Source organism: Oryzias latipes, chromosome 1 (assembly GCF_053564925.1).
Source record: "Oryzias latipes strain Hd-rR chromosome 1, Olatipes_Hd-rR_3.1".
NCBI classification, from domain to species: Eukaryota; Metazoa; Chordata; class Actinopteri; order Beloniformes; family Adrianichthyidae; genus Oryzias; species Oryzias latipes.
In genome coordinates, this window is record NC_136237.1 from 38,386,953 (window position 1) to 38,404,405 (window position 17,453).

At 37.4% G+C, this 17,453-nt stretch overlaps 1 protein-coding gene across 1 annotated transcript in view; it reads right to left on the minus strand.

Annotated features, from left to right (window-relative positions):
* Positions 1-17,453, minus strand: part of frmpd1a (FERM and PDZ domain containing 1a) — a 53,853-nt gene that overhangs the window by 7,701 nt on the left and 28,699 nt on the right. Inside the window, exons 5-14 of the mRNA XM_011486140.4 lie at positions 14,050-14,152; positions 13,923-13,968; positions 9,314-9,418; positions 6,682-6,777; positions 6,453-6,578; positions 6,243-6,362; positions 5,439-5,575; positions 3,191-3,410; positions 818-1,000; positions 570-711 (exon numbers count right to left, since the gene is read on the minus strand). Coding sequence (XP_011484442.1) covers positions 570-711; positions 818-1,000; positions 3,191-3,410; positions 5,439-5,575; positions 6,243-6,362; positions 6,453-6,578; positions 6,682-6,777; positions 9,314-9,418; positions 13,923-13,968; positions 14,050-14,152 — 1,278 coding nt within the window. The remainder of the gene's footprint in view (positions 1-569; positions 712-817; positions 1,001-3,190; positions 3,411-5,438; positions 5,576-6,242; positions 6,363-6,452; positions 6,579-6,681; positions 6,778-9,313; positions 9,419-13,922; positions 13,969-14,049; positions 14,153-17,453) is intronic.

Genomic DNA, 17,453 nt, shown 5'->3' on the forward strand with positions numbered 1-17,453 from the left:
TTTTTCATTTTTTGATTGACAATGATTTGAATAAAGAAATACCCAGAAATGCAATTTTAAGTTTACTTTTCCTAACATATGTCCAACATCAAAAAGATTCCATGAGAACATGTTAAAAACAACAAAAACACAGTTTTTATTGGAGTGGGTCCTTAAAGACCTACAAACCTCTTAAGTCCTGCAGACTGAGGTGAGGCAGGACATCAGTTAAATTAAAAAAGTGACCACAAAAATCCTTTTTCTTAAAACAAGATACATTAAAGAAAAAATATTATGGTTTATAGGAACAACACAGAACAAAAGAATAGTCATTTATAGCCAAGAATGGCTTCTTTAAAACTATACAAAACCAAAGCTGAAGGTTTGTACACTTCTGTGTGATTTGTGACAGAAAAGCGTAACAAAGGTTGGAATGTTTGCGTAATTCTGCCTAAAATTTCATTCTGATGCCGAAATGTTCAAACAGAGGAAATCTCTCCTTGAAGAAATGCACCTTTACTTTAAAACTGCTGTTGCTTTCTCGCAGTAAAACACTTAAATCACCCTTAAATTCATGAGCGTCGATTTACCTTCTTCGGCTGAAATTTTGTGCTTCTTGTCTTCCGTCCAGGGAAAGATGTTGAGGTTGGGGTCGACAAACACGCGGCAGTAGCCAGCGATCAAACAGGACATGTCCTTGGCGGCAGCTGCCTCCAACAGCAGTGTGATGGGCTTTGAGAAACAAGATGTGGAGATGGGTGTAGGAACTGGGATGATACTGTAGAACTACAAGGAGAGACTGTCTGCGCTCGTGTTTGTGGGTTTTCAAAAATCTCACCTTGATGTCCTGTAGGTACATTTTGACCAGGCTGACCTTCTCGGACTCAGGCAGCAGCTCGATGCGAGTGATGCAGGAGAACTCGGTGAGGGTGGTCAGGATGTTCAGCTTGTGGTTGACCACCTGACTCACACCATAGCGAGCTCCCACCAGCAGGGTCACCATGGACTCCCTGTCCTGGAGCTAAGAACAGACACGGATTAAAAAGGATGGAGGAAGCAGACGATTCCAATGATTTTAAGTAAGCTGTGAGAGGACTTGGAGTTGAGTCGGTCAGGTTCTGTCTTGACTTCTTCTTCAGCAATGTTGAAAATAAAAAAGGAAAATAAACTTGGCTGCTAATTACTAAAAGACTTTAGTTTGCCAATTGATTTTCAAAGGTATTTTATAAACGTCAGTGGCCTGACATGTCTTTTTTTTTTTTTTTTTAGCAATTGCAGATGGTTAAGTATTTTTTATTTGAGTTCTACTGCCATCCCTGATCCGCTATGAAGGTGGTTGACTTAGTCTTAATTGAGGGGTCTGGACCAAATCAAAACGCTACAAACCACACACGGGGACTTTGACTTGAGGCGCTTACGTGAGTCACAATTAAGTCCGAAAGCTACGTTCACATCGCCCCTGGCAACGTACGTTCAATCGACCACTTCTAATGAACAGCCTACGTAAACGGGTGTTTCAGGGTTCTGCGTTAAAAACTCTCGTGTTCACGTGTAGCTATGCAAGTTTCTACGACCGTTTTTGGGCTCTACATACAAAACACACGGCCATTGAACACGTGTTGAAAGTGAAATCCGGTTCGACTTTGACCAGTCAGGGACTCAGATTTCAATTCACTCTTTTCAACTCACAAAAGTACCAACCATTTGAAAAATGATCATGAAGGAGAAATTAATCATTTCTATGACACCAAGACTTTGATACATCAGAGCAGAGCTGTGAAAGCAAAAGCCTGGAGCAAGATTAACCAGATTTGCACCACTTTTCGCACTGAGCCTCTTTCAAATGTGAACACCATGGGCTGAACATGCAATTATCGGTTCTTGAACACGCATCAAATGTACAACCTCAAGAACTTGAGCCTTGAGGTCTGCGACTTGTGTACAATGTTGATTAGTTTATTATTATTTTTTCTGCTTTCAGTTCTAACATCATAAGTTCTCTTCACAAAGCTTTAGCATTAGAAATATGGAAACTCCAACAACCTATTATTGTGTCCCACAAGTTGCTCAAAAACAGTTTTAGGACAAAACATTTGTCGAAATGTTCGCTTTGACGTGAGACTTGACTTTGACTTATAAAATTGTCATTGTGAGACTCTCTTCTACAATCTTAAAATAAATTTTGTTTTTTCTTGATTTTATGTCTTTTTCTTAAACGCTTTGTGAGGAACTTCAAGACAAAGCTGGATAGTAATTATGCTTTATGGATAAAATAAGTTGAATTTCATGTATAGTTTATATTCGAGACTTTTTGTGTAGTAGGGCATCTGACTGACAGCTAATTAGTCAAAAATTCACTTTTAGGTTTACTTTCACTCTGCACTTTACAGAGTCGTTACAACTGTGGCTCCTTTGTGTGTGTGTGTGTGTGTGTGTGTGTGTGTGTGTGTGTGTGTGTATGTGTTTCCTGGTATAGGAAAAGATCATTATCAAGCAAACCCCCTCAAGTGTTTAGTGCCACTTTTTTTTTTCTGCCAATCATGTGACGGTAAACATCTGCACTTTTTCAATGCCTCTTGTACGTTCAAGAAGGTTTTTCACCACATTCGTATTATTTCTATCTGTTAGTATTTCCTATTTCTCTTTGAGCGACTGGATGGTCCACCTGTGTTCACACTGCCAGGCAGTCACACCAGGGTTCACTTTCAAGGAAACTGAGGCCCACATTTTCAGACAGAGTTGGGCTCACGTAATTGGCTGACAGAGCTCAGTTGAGCACTCCCAGCCACCAAACAAGTATGTGAAAAATATGAAGCAATTAGCCAAGGTGTGAATTCACTCTAATATCCTCCTGACTACCAGCAAAGCAAAATTGTTATCTATAGGGGATATTTCTAAACCTCAATGTCACCCAACTACTGCAAACTGCTGAATTAACTCCTTTTGGAATCTCCAGATGACATTTAAGACTTTTCCATGATACCAAATATAAAGGGGTGGGGCTCTGGGAATTGTAGTTTTTGGTGGATTAAAAATAAATAGATTGGAAACATTTATTCTCTGGTAGTGAGGAGGATATGGGATGTTATTGGTAGCAGGTGTGGATGATAGTTCTCTCTCTTATATTTTCTACATTTACAGGCTTTTGTTCATCTAGAACTTTCCGACTCGTTCAACTCATTTCAGGACATAATGAAGATCTAAGTCCTACCATCAAGGTGGCCCCGAAAGATTTCCCTCCAAAACACTTGAGGTCGCTCAGCTCCTCCAGGTAGTTGATCCGGGCTTGATCCACCGTCAGGCCTTTCTGTTTGGGATCATACTGCGACTGGCTCTGCTTCATGTGGTATCCAACGGCCTTCCTGAGGTCTTTCTCTCGCATGTTTCTCAGTAAAGTGGACGACACAAAGTTCTCAATGCCCCAAGTCTTCCTGCAGAAAAGCGCAGAAATAGACTTTTGAATGTTTGTGAGGAATCAAGTTCCAGAGAAGAAAACAGAAGAGATGACCGTAACAAGGCATTTTTAGCAAATCCCAAATTTTACTAATACTTAACACAAAAAGAGTTTGAACACTAAATATAAAGCAGTTTAAAGCATCCTTTAAAGACTCAAGTTACAGTTGAAGTTGTCTTTAATCCCTTTGATAGAGTCATAATAATTTGATTTTAAACACATTGAAGTCATCAATCATCTCAAGACAGACATATTTACTCCACATCCTGTTCTTCAACCCAGTTCAAGTCGAGTTTCATATTTAAGTTTGACTGCAGCATTCGTCTTTCTAGTTAAACAATTCCTGGATGATATTACAGATAATAATACCTCCCCCTCCATGCTTGACCATGGAGATAAGATGTTTAAGTTAAAACGCTGTTTGGCTTGAAGTTATGGTGTTGGAGCTTTATCAGTTGGACTGTATTCAGATCAAAAATTTAGGAGAAATCCAGAGGCAGCAAAACAAGTTCAAACCACCTTTTCCACATGCCTTGCAGGTGTTTGTTTTATTTTGTGATTTTTTTTTTTTTTTTTGCCATAGCCCTGCACACATTGGTCAAACAATAATTTTGCTGACCGGCAGGGGCCTTATGAGGTTAAAGTGGGCATCTAATTTCTTTTCTTTTTTAACCTCCAGTTTCCCAGTTTAACTTTTGAGGATAATTTGTATCTTCATCATATCTGCAACTGCTTTAAACTTAAACTAGACTTAATGTAAATATAGATTTTCCTCTAAACCATAACTGTCAAAGTGGAAGCTACAATGATCGAACGCCAACTTCAGCCTCGTCCGTCTTTAAGGTGCAGCGGATAAAAATCGGTCACTAAATCTGGTATTTTCTAAATATAATAATTAATGTGAATCCACCGTTAGAGCAACTTTATTAGCAGCATTTTGTTAACATTAAACAGCTGTTTGCTGAATATTCTGCATTATTATTATTATTATGGTCTGTGGAATGTCTCAGTAAATCCCTATTTGGGGTAAAGACACCAGGTTTTTGTCTGTTAAATGCATATTTCTTTTCAAGGCTCTTTTCCGTTTCCTAACTGACTCTTTTCTGCATCAAGAAACTTTCCAAATGCGTTTGTTTTATGTTACCTTTGCTAGCTTGGAGATTTTTGCACAGCTGTTGTAAGAAAGTAGCAGACCGATTTTGGACACATGACAGAGCGACTTCGCCAAGAATGAGTGGGATGTGGTGGGGAGAGTCTAGTAGTTTTCCAAAGTAAAACTTCCTTAAGAATTGGATTGTAAAGAAAACGGAAAAAAATGTTGGTTGTGTTTTTTTTCTCTCTGTGGCCCAGTACCGGTCCTTGGGAACTGGAACTGGGAACCATCAAACTACAGTGTTACAGCAATAATAAGTGTTTTAATCTCAATCAACTGTGCCTTTATGAGCTTTTATATGTTTATATGTTTTCTCCTCCTGACATTCTCCACAAACAAAGCCCATCTGTCCAGGAGGCAGCAGAGGAAATGACCTGGGAGACGGAGTCCACACCGACAATGATCTGCCCGAGATAACTGGGGAAGCAGAACTCCAGTATCCCCGGCCGTCTGTGCCGTCAGATAGAAAGCGGATGTTTGCCCTAATCCTTGAATCTCTGTCAGACTGGATTGGCTCAAAGTCAACCCAGCAAGATTCAGCACCTGTAACTTCAGATTTTCTCAGCAGTTGTGCACCCGATTGTTGCAGCAACAACGTTTTTTACAAACTTGATCCAATGTGAGTAACTCAGGACACAACGCACACATTTATACAAAAGGTGCATCTGTACAAAGGGATCCACGCAAAGATTTAATCAATAGCTGTTACGTAATACCCCCCTCCATCCATCTACAGCTTCAGGTCAGGACTGAAAAGCGAGATATGGAGCTAAATGTGTGTAATAATGCTCTGATGTTGGTGTGCACACTGTTAGGGAAGGATGTGGAACGGTCCAGTCTAGTGAAACTTACGTGATGGTCTTCAGGTTGACCTTTGGCGACTGTCCACAGCTCACCAGCCTCTCCTGGATGTGCAGAGCAGCGAGCCGCAGGGCTGTGTTACACCTCATCTCCACGGCGTAGCGCTCCTGTAGCACATCATTAACGCCCTGACACGCACAGACGGAATAAAAACCAAAAATGGTTCAATTAAATTAAAAAGGTAATTGTAGTTCTGTTTGATCAAGATCACGTTGGTGCAAATGTTCTCTCATTTAAAAATTCATTTATTTAAAATAAAAAGAAAGAAATGGTTTTGAAAAAGATTTTGTAAACGTGAAAAGTTTAATAGTAAATTAAAATTGATTGGTTGGTCAGTGATCCTTTCATAACCCTTTATGAGGATTTAAAAGACCTACTCCAATGAAAATTATGTTTTTAACATGTTTTTGTAGCATTTGTCTGATGATGGAGCACATACATAAAAGGGAATAAGCTTAAAATTGCATTTCTGAGTTTTGTAAATCAGAAGGAGACAGAACAATTGTCTTATTTGTAGAAAAAAAGCTGGGAAGGCCACAAGCTCGCACGAGTAAGTTCATGAATTGTCAACAACTGTTACTAAAGGCCGTCTTAGTAACACTATGCACACTTTCCACGAATGAAATTTCGGTCTTTTGTGAATTGGGTTTTGTAGCTGTTCAGAATTGCGCAGTTCATGCACAGTTTACATATATGTAGTCATTACGTAAAGCTTACGTAATTTTGCTTTGCGTGGTTTATTCATACTTTTTTCCATTCAATTGGAGTTTTAATCTGCAGCTTTTGTTGGTTTACCTGCTGGTAGAGGTACTCAAAAGCGGTTGGGTCCTCCTGCAGCAGCTTCCGAAGGTCTTTGGGCATGAAGCAAACACGGAACAGGCACCTGTAGTCGTGAACCTCTTTCCTCTGCACCACCTGAAAGCACAGAGGCATCCTTCCAAACGTGTCTCCAGACTAAATCCACCCTTTTTTTCTCCATGAAGGTGATGGTTTCAGCATGGATACCTGCTGGATCCTCTCATCCTCATGAAGGAGCTGCAGTTTGTTGCTGCTGAACTGTTGTTCCAGCACCAAGGAGAAATGTTCGATACGGCTCAGGGAAAGCTTTTCCTTCAGCGTCAACACAATGTCCTGATGTGCAAAAACGGGAAACTTTAAGAAACTAAGCCTTACTTTGGAACCCTCCGAATATTTGAAGGTTGTAATAAAAGATCAGGAGACCATGCTAAAATACCTTTACGGTGGTGCTGGGCTCAAATTTGAAGGCCTTGGTCTGCCCGTTCTCTAGGTACACCTTCAGTACGTTCGGCAAAAAGAGCAGCGAGTTTCCCTGCAGTCCAAAAAGCAGATAAGAGATCAAATCAGGCAAATATTTAAAATACATACAAAAGCTTTTTGCACGATGTAGCATCGCACAAAAAGACAGAGTTCTGCGTCACGTCTGTCTGTCGCTTTGCTTGTGAGTCATCTTTCCCTGCCAGCCTCCCTGTTCTCCAAAGATTTCAGAGCGTGTTCCTCTGTATTGACGCTGGGCTGCAATGAAACATTGATGTGTGCATGTTTTAAGGTTCAAAGGCAGAGCAGTAAAGTTTTACATAACCCCTCCAACCTCACTTCTTTGCTCATCTCTGCCTTTAAACGATAGTATGTCTGTTGAACTCCATCTGTCTCCTGCTTTTATCTCCCTAGTCCTCCAGATATTAGCCTGCAATCGCAGACAGTAGGAGTGGAGAATGGGACAGAAAACGATCGGTGTTATCCCTCTGTTTGGTAATGGGCATTCCAGCTTTCATCTATTTTCATTCATGCAGGCCGGATGGAAACTCCGAACGAGTGATGCAATAACAGAAACCCCAGACGCTTCAGAAAAGTGAACTCTAAAATCCCCCCAGCTCATCCAAGTTCTTTAATAAAATCTAAGATGTGTCTGTTGATTTTTAAACCTAATTTAGCAATAATGGTCTAAAAAATACAGAATTATTTAAAAAAAAAAAAACAGCAAATGAGGATAAAGAAAACAAGACTCTCAGGTGAGTGATCCAATTCTTATGCAACAGAAAGAAGAAAATAACACAATGGCTTTAAAGAATTTAACGATGGCTTGGATTTTTCTAAATGCCATATGCATAATTTTGGCAGTTAACTTGGTCCATAATAAATTGTACTATTGCAAAATACAAAAACACACCTAAAAAGTCTGCATTTGTAGAATTCATGTCTTCCAGTTGCACTTAAAAACAATAAATATATCAAGGAATGGTGTCATTTATCATTTTTCTCCTGTTATCTCTTATCTTTAATAACATTGGCTGTGTTTACATCCACTCCAATATTTTATTCCCACTTGAAACTGGCTCAACAACATAATTTTGGGGAAATTAGTCATATTCCGGAGAAAAGCTCTTCATAAAAGTCCAGAAAACTTTAGACTTGATTAAAGATATGAGTAAAATATGATAATGTTTTTTTTTATTTAGCTTTTACAACAAGGCTTCTGATCTTGTACAAAATAAGTCATACTAAAGTGTTTGTGTTTTGAACTACACTTTCAACTTAGACATCGGAGAAATAAAACAATTCATTTGCTTATTGTTGTTTTTTTTTTAACTCTGTAGGTCATTTGCAGAGTAAAGGAGAAATGGCAATGGTTTGATTTGCACACAAAAGAAACACACAGGATGACAAAATTGAACACAACTAAGCTGGAATGAAGCGACTGCGAAAAGACGAACACAACCTTGGGAGGAGTATTTATGCTGAAGAGTCAAACAAGCTGCAGCTGTGACGATTCCTAACTAAAACCAGGTGTGATGGAGGCAAAAAAAAATGAAACAAAAACATAAAAGACAACCAGAAAGTTAGAACTTTAACATACTTAAGCAAATTAAAAAGAAGCAGAAGAAAAATCTGTACTTCTCACAATAAACCTAAAAACCCAACAAACAAGTACATAACAAGAACAAAAATGGGCTGTTAAACTGTTCAAATGACTCTTAAATTCAAGAATCCAATGAAAAATCCTGTTAGATAAAAATGCCGCAAGTGTAAGTCTCAACAACTACTTGAGATACAAACTTTTAATGTGTGTATATATATATATATATATATATATATATATATATATATATATATATATATATATATATATATATATATATATATATATATATATATGTGTGTATGTATATATATACAAGCTCCTGCGACAGACTGCCGAACAGTCCAGGGGTGTAAATGCCTTTGCCCATATTTATATATACTGTCTACAAATGAGGTGAGCAACATAAAAAAGCTCCATCCAATCGGTCACATGCATAAAAGGGATTTATTTGATTCATTAAATACTTCAAGATGCCTAAAGACTGTTTAAGCACATTTAAGGTAACCATTTATTGCAAATGTCGCTTATTGCACAGCTTGATATAACGATAAATCTTGTAACAAAAAAAAAATCTTTCAAGTCTTTTAAAACCCTTCGGAAAACTTGAACTAAAAATAATAAAACAATTCAAAAACTTTACCCCCATTAAATACTGAGTGTGAGAACACGCCAAAACGATACAATTGACAAACTATCTAATATACAAAAATTCACTGTTATCAACTATTAAAATCAACTATAATCAAATTACTCCAAATTGCAATTGTACATTGCAATCCATATGCTCAGTTGCACATTTACAAACGTTTATAAGTTTAAAAATCGAAGGTAAAAATAAAAAATAGCAGAAATTTTAAAAGAAATTACTAAAAGGAAATAGAAAGAATTTTAAAATAGGAAAAATTCTCCAATATAAACATAAATACATACGTATGATTTGGTATCTTGATCGTTTTTATAGCACACTGCTTAACTTTAGGCTCACCTGAGAGTGTCCGTTGACTTCCACCTCCTCAGCAAAGTGGACCTTGACAGGGTTGGACCTGAGCTTTGCCCTCTTCTCTGGTGTGATGAAGGAGGACTTTGGGCCCTGAGATGAACAGGAGAACTTTTTCATAACCAAGACCCTTTGTGGAGCACAAGGAAGTCACACAACTGCAGATGCTACAGAGAGATGGGTAGTAAACAATAAAAACCTTGTTATTTTCAGTACAGTACAACAGAGTATTGGGCCCACCATAAAAATAAATGAATAATTACATACAGTATATGAGAAAAAAGACAATTTACTGGAATAATAGTGATAAGTTATAATTTGAAAATTTACTAAATTAAACTTAAATTCATGAGGCAAAAGGCTGTTTACTAAGAAAAATAGTAACAACAAAAAAGGACAAATATCCTGTTTCAGTATGAAGAGTGCCTTAAAAGCTGTTCCTTCAGCGTTGGTTTTAGAAATAAGGAAACACTAAGTAGTTTAGCAAGTCAACATCATATTATTTTAAGTATAAGGACATGGAAAAGAATTTGCAGGAAACTGAACGTCTTCAGAAGAAAATGTCACACAGCTTTGGGAGAAATCGTGTGTTTGGTGGGGGAAGAAATGGTTGGAGTTGGTCGGCTGCAGTAATATCGCTAGTCACCACAACGAGCAATTCTGACGTGTATTGTGGTTTCCCAAGAGACATTGAGACTGGTGATAAAGATTCTTGACCCACAAAGAGTGGCTTTCCAGTCACCGTGCTGTTTCAGCCGTCTGCAGTGTTGTGAAGAGGTCAAAATGAAACATGGTGTGTACATGTTGACATGTGGACATTTTTACAGCTAGCAGGTGTGTTGATGACATTTCAGTGTGTGTGTGGACAGGCCCCGCCCTTTTTGTACTACATTTGAACTGTACCGTAATGATAAACAACCAGTAAACCTGTCTGCTCTATGCTGCTTCATGGTCTTACCCCCCCCCCCCCCTCTCTAACATCCCTCTCTCTTCTTCCCTTCTTTCCTTTTCCGTCCGGTCCAACACCAAAGATGAACAAACATGATTGAAATTAATGAAGTTTGGCCTCAATTACAAAAGGGGTTTATTCAGACATACCTTTGGTTTGTCTGAAGATTAATAACCCCTCTTGTTAAAGTAAAATATGTCCAACACAAGAGGCCCTCAGCTCTCATCTGTCTGTCCAGCTGTTGGACAGGACAAGTTAAAAAAAAAAAAATGAAACATGGTGAAAGGATTCCTTAGATAAACAAAAGCTATATGGCATCGCCATACAGTAAATGCCTGCATTGATGGATTTATTTGGCATTTTTCTTGTGAAATTTAGACCTTTTATTCAAAATGTACGACTACTCTCAAAAAACATGACAACTTTATTCTCATAAAGGAACAATTTTTTCCCCCCTAATCTACAACTTTATTATTTTAAAATAATGACATATTTTGAATAATTATATAACTTTATTCTCATGAAATTACAACTTTATTCTAAAAAAAGTACAACTTTATTCTCATAAAATTATGATTTTTTTTCATTTAATCTAAAACTTTATATTGTAAAATTATGATTTATTTAAAATAATTATAGAACTTTATTCTCATAAAATTAAGATTTTTTCTCATATTTGCATGACTTTATTCCTATAATTATAAAATTATAATTTTACAAACTTTTATAATAAATTATGACTATTTTGCTGTATTTCACTATTTTATTCTCGTAATATTACGATCCTTTTCTCATAATTTTACAACTTTATTCTTAGTAACACATTTTTTCACAACTCTTCTTCTAGCAAAATTACACATTTGTTCTCATAGTTTAGCGACTATTCTTTCACTATTACTTTATCCTCATAAATATGACCTTTTTCTCATGATTTTGCAAATTTATTCTTGTAATATTACGACCCTCTTCTCATAATTATACACTTTTTATTCTTGTAAAATATTTATTTATTTATTCAATTAAATTGTTGGCTTTTGTCATAATTTTGCGATTATTCTCATGAAATGATGATTTTTTTCTCATAAATACACAATTTTATTCTGTAAAATTATTACTTTTAATAATTTTAAAGAATAAAGTTGTTTATTTGAATATGTAATTTTTATTAAACTTTATTGTTTTAGAATTATGACTTTTTCTCATATTTTTGCTACTTTATTAGCAAAATTACAACTTTCTTATGTCTTTATTATCGGATAATTACACCTTTTTTCTCACAATTTTGCAACTATATTCTTGTAAGATTACAACTATTAAATTCACAATTTCATGACTTTATCATGTCTTCTTCTAAGATTTTATTCTGGTAAAAGTACATCTTTTTCTCATGCTTTTACAACTTTATTTTCCTACATTTATTTTTTTTGGTTTTATGGTGTCCTTAATACTCCATTGTAGCACAGTCTCTAAAATGTCATAGATTAATTTTTGATTCAAGTGATTGTTACCAAACACAGTCGGTGAGCAACCTGTAAGAGGAGACGGCACACAACCTTCCTGCCCTTAGATCACTGTCCAATAATGGAAAATCTTTACACAAAAGTTTCTTGGTCTGTTATTTTTCTGATCTGTGTTTCTATCAGGAAACCTGACAGAGATGTATGTTTTCTTAGCAACCCTGTCCTTAAATCTCTGCATTGATTTTTGAAGGGCTGCGAGCTGCAAATCACTCTGAAAGTGCTTCCATCAGCACGGCTGCAGAGAAGCAGCCATTCGTTCGCACATCGCCTTCATGCAAACGCGTGGGTCAATGTAAGGATACAGACTGAGACAGAATCCACTCCTGAGTGAGCGTGGATGGATGGGTGACAGCGAAGAGACCTTAGGGTGATTTAGGCGCTCGCGTGGATCGAACGAGTGTACGTGCACAGCATGAAGCGCTCACTCTCTGCACGCAAAGTGTGTCTTTACAGAATAATAGGACAAATAGAAATATCAATTTTGATGTTGGTTTGCCATGTAATGCTCCGGAAGGAGAAGAAGAAGCAGGTGTCTCCCACTTACAGGTAAACCTGTTCTTTAGAAACAGACCTTCCATGTTCTCTTTCATGGAAATCCTTAATATTTGACATAATGAATGTCATCAATGTCAAAGTGACAGTTGACAGTTTTCGCTCAGGTCTGTCCGCATTCCCTCATTACTCACTTCTTCAAGCACTCTATAGGGCGTGTGCCCTTTTATCAGGTTTCTGAATCCACAATTCCAAAGTCCAGTGCCTTGGATATTTACCAGATAAGCACTGGATGGTCCCGCATTATATCGTTTTTTACGGGTTAGTGAGTGAATTTGGACAGAGCCTCTAACTTTTTCCCTTTTCTTCAATCAGGTACGGTATCATTTAATCCTGGAAGCCGCTTAATTTAGCATCACCTTGAATGGAAAAAACACTAAAGATATATTTTTTTAACATAACTGGGAAATAAATTTGGGCATGAAGGTAATAGAGTGCTGTAATGAGTGCTTTCCTTAATGTTAGTTTTAAAAACTTCCTTACAAAAACTAATCAATTAGTCAGATCAATAGAATATAACACAGAAAACCTCAAGCAGCTACAAAAAGCCTTTGCAGCCATAGTTTGATTTCAACTAAAAGATGAAATAATGACAGTTACAAATTCCCACAGATGATCACTATCCAGGAAAACCTTATTTAGATGACAAACAGGGTTGTAAAGTTCCAGATACCTATGAAAAAATCAATCTAGTACTGAGAGTAACAGCAGTATGGGTAGAAAACCAGATACCAACTAGATTATGTTGGTAAAATGTATGAAATCCATCTGGAAGTAAATAATTGACTGCTGTCAAACAATTTCTCTTGCTGTTGTGTCTCAACTGTCTTTGCCTTTTTTATGTACATGTGATGCAAACATAAAAGTGTCCAATCACAAGCTTGTTTCTACCAAGTCAGGTCAATTATAATTGGCTGAAGGTGAGGTGAGGGATGTGCGTTGTGTGCTCTCAACCCAGAGCACTGCAGAAAAAACCCGAATAAGTTAACATGACACACAGCCAACAAAACAGTCTAAAAGGCCCAAAATAACAGGTTTTACTACTTGAAGTTGTTGTGTTAAAGATATTTTGTTTTTGATTCTTAACATAAAAAGAGACAGTAAGAAATAAAGGTTGTCCGTTAAAAAGCTTTTTAATTTAAAGTTTTAAATGTCATGTCATGTTATGTAATGAATAATAAATATCTAGATTGTATCCGTTTAGGTAAAAAAAAAAGGGGCTGCATCGTTTTGCCACAAAGTTTGTTGAATCTTTATGTGTCGATTTGTGAACCATGTACTGATACCTACTAACAACCAAAAACACACTGTCCCTCTACATTTGAATCGGAATTAGCGCTTGGTATGGTGCTTTTACTCAAACCAAATTCAAAAATAAAACTTAAATACCTACTTATTTTTAATTTTTCAGAATTTAACACATTAAATAATGTATAGAATTATTTGTTTCTCAACAAGGTGTAAACTCGTTTAGAAATATATCAATCTTTTCCGCATACGAGTTGCTCATAAATCTAAAAACTTTGACTTAGAGGCCTTTAATTGTGTTAGTGTCGGATAGATACAGCAGACTCACCAGCATTATTCTGAGTACTGTCACACTCATGGTCTCCTGATGCTCCCTGAAGAACAGAAAGAGTTCATGTCATACAACTCTGTTGTTTGTGCGAGTGCGCATCATGTTTGTGTAAATATCTGTATACCTGATTATTTCAGCCGCTTGCTCTGGGGTCAGGTCATCGGCTGCAACATTATTGATCTTCACCAACTGGTCGCCGGGGACGAGCCGACCATCTGCAGGACCACCTGGACACACAATACGTCCTTGTGTTGTCATGCCTGAAGGCGTTCAGCCGAGTTGCACCCCCAATGAGCAAACAGCGATGACAGGCTCCTTTTCCGGAGATTTACTTACTGATACTAATCTGCAAAGCTTAGCCTCCCATTGACATCATGTATTATTATTTATTATTTGAAAAGTCTGCTTCCAGAACTGGATGGCTGAAGCACATTTATGAGTTGACAGATACAATCCTTTTTATTCATTCACCTGCCAGAAATGACATTTAAACATTATAAGATGTACAAGAGGCATTACGATCGATAGAAGTAGTTCTCAGCTTCTACTTACATCTAAACATAAATGACATCTCTAGAATTATTTATACTCTTAGCAAACGGTTACACTGTAGGAAAATCTATGCGTTCGATAACATCCCAAGTCATCCCAATTACCAGGATTATTTGAGAACAAGAGTTTTAATGAATTTAACTACTGAAAAACAGAAGCTCTGCAGTTGGAAAGTTATGGGTAAGACAAAAGAGCCTTCCTTCTGTACTTTGTTACGGCTCACAAGTCACAAAGGGCTTTAGGTGGCGTTCCTATATCTTTTTAAGTTACAAGTGCTCAGAGGATGAAGTGGTAAGTCGAAAAGTGATGCCTATACTGGCCAAGAGGATGGTAAGAAGGGTGAAAAAAATGTAAAGATCACCACCAAGACTATCTTTGTGAATCTAGGCTCTGCTTGTGGTAACGTAACATCTCATGGGATACGCTCCACTGGACACTGTGCTCTGTTGCGACTTACAGAAAGACATCACTTCTCCAGAAAAAAAACCTCATAAAACCTGGCCTTTGGCAATTCTCATCTGGAAAAAAACTTTTCAGCTTCTTTTCCACCACCAGCTTCTAGAATATCAAATCTTATCTCATCTGACAATTGCACTAAACTAACTTTCTAAAACTACAAGTCTGAAGTCTACAGTACACAATGAAAAAGAAGGGTGACAGTACAGTACCCTGCGGTACACCTCAGCTGATGAACTCCTGGTAAGATATGCAACCAATCTGTCAGAAGTCAGAACTCTCCCCCTCTGGTCACCGACAGGAGAAGTCTCCAGGGTACTGACGGCACTTCATCTCCCAGCACACCCAGTGTGCACTTCCTGCTTGCCACACCCCTGGCTCTCATTCATTGAATCAACCACAGCATACGTAAGCACGAAGTATCGTTTGTGCTACTCTGCTTTCATTACAGAGGGTCTTATTAGGACGTGACCCTCTTCTGACTCTGTTTACCTGCTGCCTGCCCCCGACTCTCGCCTGGATTCTGACTACACTGTCTCTCCTTTGATGATCTCATGCCTGTTACAGACCCCTGCCTGCCTGACCCTGATTTAGCTTGGTGTACTTTTAGCTGAGCTTAATAAACCTACTGGATTTGGATCCAATCATCTGCCTGTTCTTGTGACACTATCAGTCTCATTTGTCAGGTAGATATGAATGCAGATGATTGTGAAAGTGTGAAAGTAGAAAAATGTGTAAAAAAATGTTTCGAGTTCCACAGTGAAATGAACTCTTAAGTCCAGCTGCAAAACACAATATAGACTGTAATTTAAGAAAAAAAATAACATTATGCTATTAAGTTATCACAATAGTTTTGTGGAAAACTTAACATCCCCAGTTAGTAGATTTAGAGGTTTGTAAATCTGTGCAGGCAGTCTTCCCGGACGAGCCCCCAAAATCTGAAACTAGCATAAACACAAGCAACTGCAAAGTTAGATTCTCATTTTTGTCTGCAATCATATGTATTATTTTTGATAATCTAAACTAATATTATGGCTATTTTAAAAGTCTCCAGACTTGCAGTGAGATTTCTCATCAAACATTTCAAGATCTTCATCAGCATCGTCTTCATCCTGCAGCCAGTGAGGACAGCTAACCCTGAAATTTACAGTTTGTGATGGCGAACATGACTTGATGTTTTATTCATGAAGACCACAGGCAGATGCAGGTGACACTGATCGCTCTGAAAATGCTTTTAAATGAGGGCCTCACATTTCACTGACAAACGATGCTGGCACTGCCACAGACAAGAAGGGGAGGGGTATGTTGGCCAAAGCACGGAGGGACCATCAGGACAATTTAGTATGTGTGCACGTCTGTGTGTGTGCATGTGGAGGAAACTCTGAAGCAAACAGATGTTAAAAGAACCCCAAGATAGAATTTGAAATGAGTGTTTCAGCAAAGTGCACACAAGAAGACAGATGCCATCTAAACACCTTCAGTCACTATTAGGGAGATATCCTATACATTAAATAAAAACAGTTCTTTTTTAACTTAGCAAGAAACCAAAGATAAAACAAGGATCTCGGTTTTTCAGGTGAAAAACTAGTATTTTTGGTTTGGTCAAATGAGTTTTTACGCCTGCTGAATGAAGAGGATTGTACAGTAGGGCTATCCTGTTATGATTCATGTGATCGCAAATCGGGTCCAATCACATAGGTTCTTATTCCATCGGAATCAGATGTTGCAACCTGATGTGGGATCAGATATCTATTTCAGTCTCTTTATTTTGATCGGTGCAGTATATTTCAAGCTTATTATTTCAAATAAATGTTTAAGTAGAAGTCTGCATCCTATTTTACGGCCATGGATATTCACAGATTTGAATTCCAGTCTCAGTAACAGCAATAGTCTCTATTGGTTTGTCTTAACGTTAGCAACAACTTTCAAAGGCATTAAAAAAAGGTATATTTTTTTCTTTTTAATGAGAATTAAATGGAAAGACGGCGGGTGCCAAGGGACCGTCTACAAAGTGCAAACTACAGGTAAAAGTGAATAAAGAAAAATAAATCCACAACCTCTCAGAAACAACCAAAACTAAAAAAAAGTTTCACAAAATCCTTGTATTTAACTTTTATGAATATGTAATGGAGACATGAATCACATCTGATTAAAAAAAATCATTATCTCTGACGATCTTAAAGCTACAGTCACCAAACTTTTCACATGAGTAATTATTACCTATTTTTACGAGTTAATATAATAGTGTTGAGTGGTAAAAGAAGGAAAGAAGGAAAAATAAAAATAGGGTAAAACCTGGATCTGTTCATCAAATTTGTTCCTTTTTTTAAGTGTTAGAAAAGTGTGCGATCAAGATTCAACATCGGCAGATACGGAAAAAAATAAGAATCAAACGAATCAGAACAATCAGGACCAAAAAGTTGGATCGGGACGTCCCTACTGTACAGGAAAACAAACTCTGGTGCAGATCAAGCAGCCCAAAGTGAAAACACACTTAGTTTGAATTTTTTGAATGAAGCT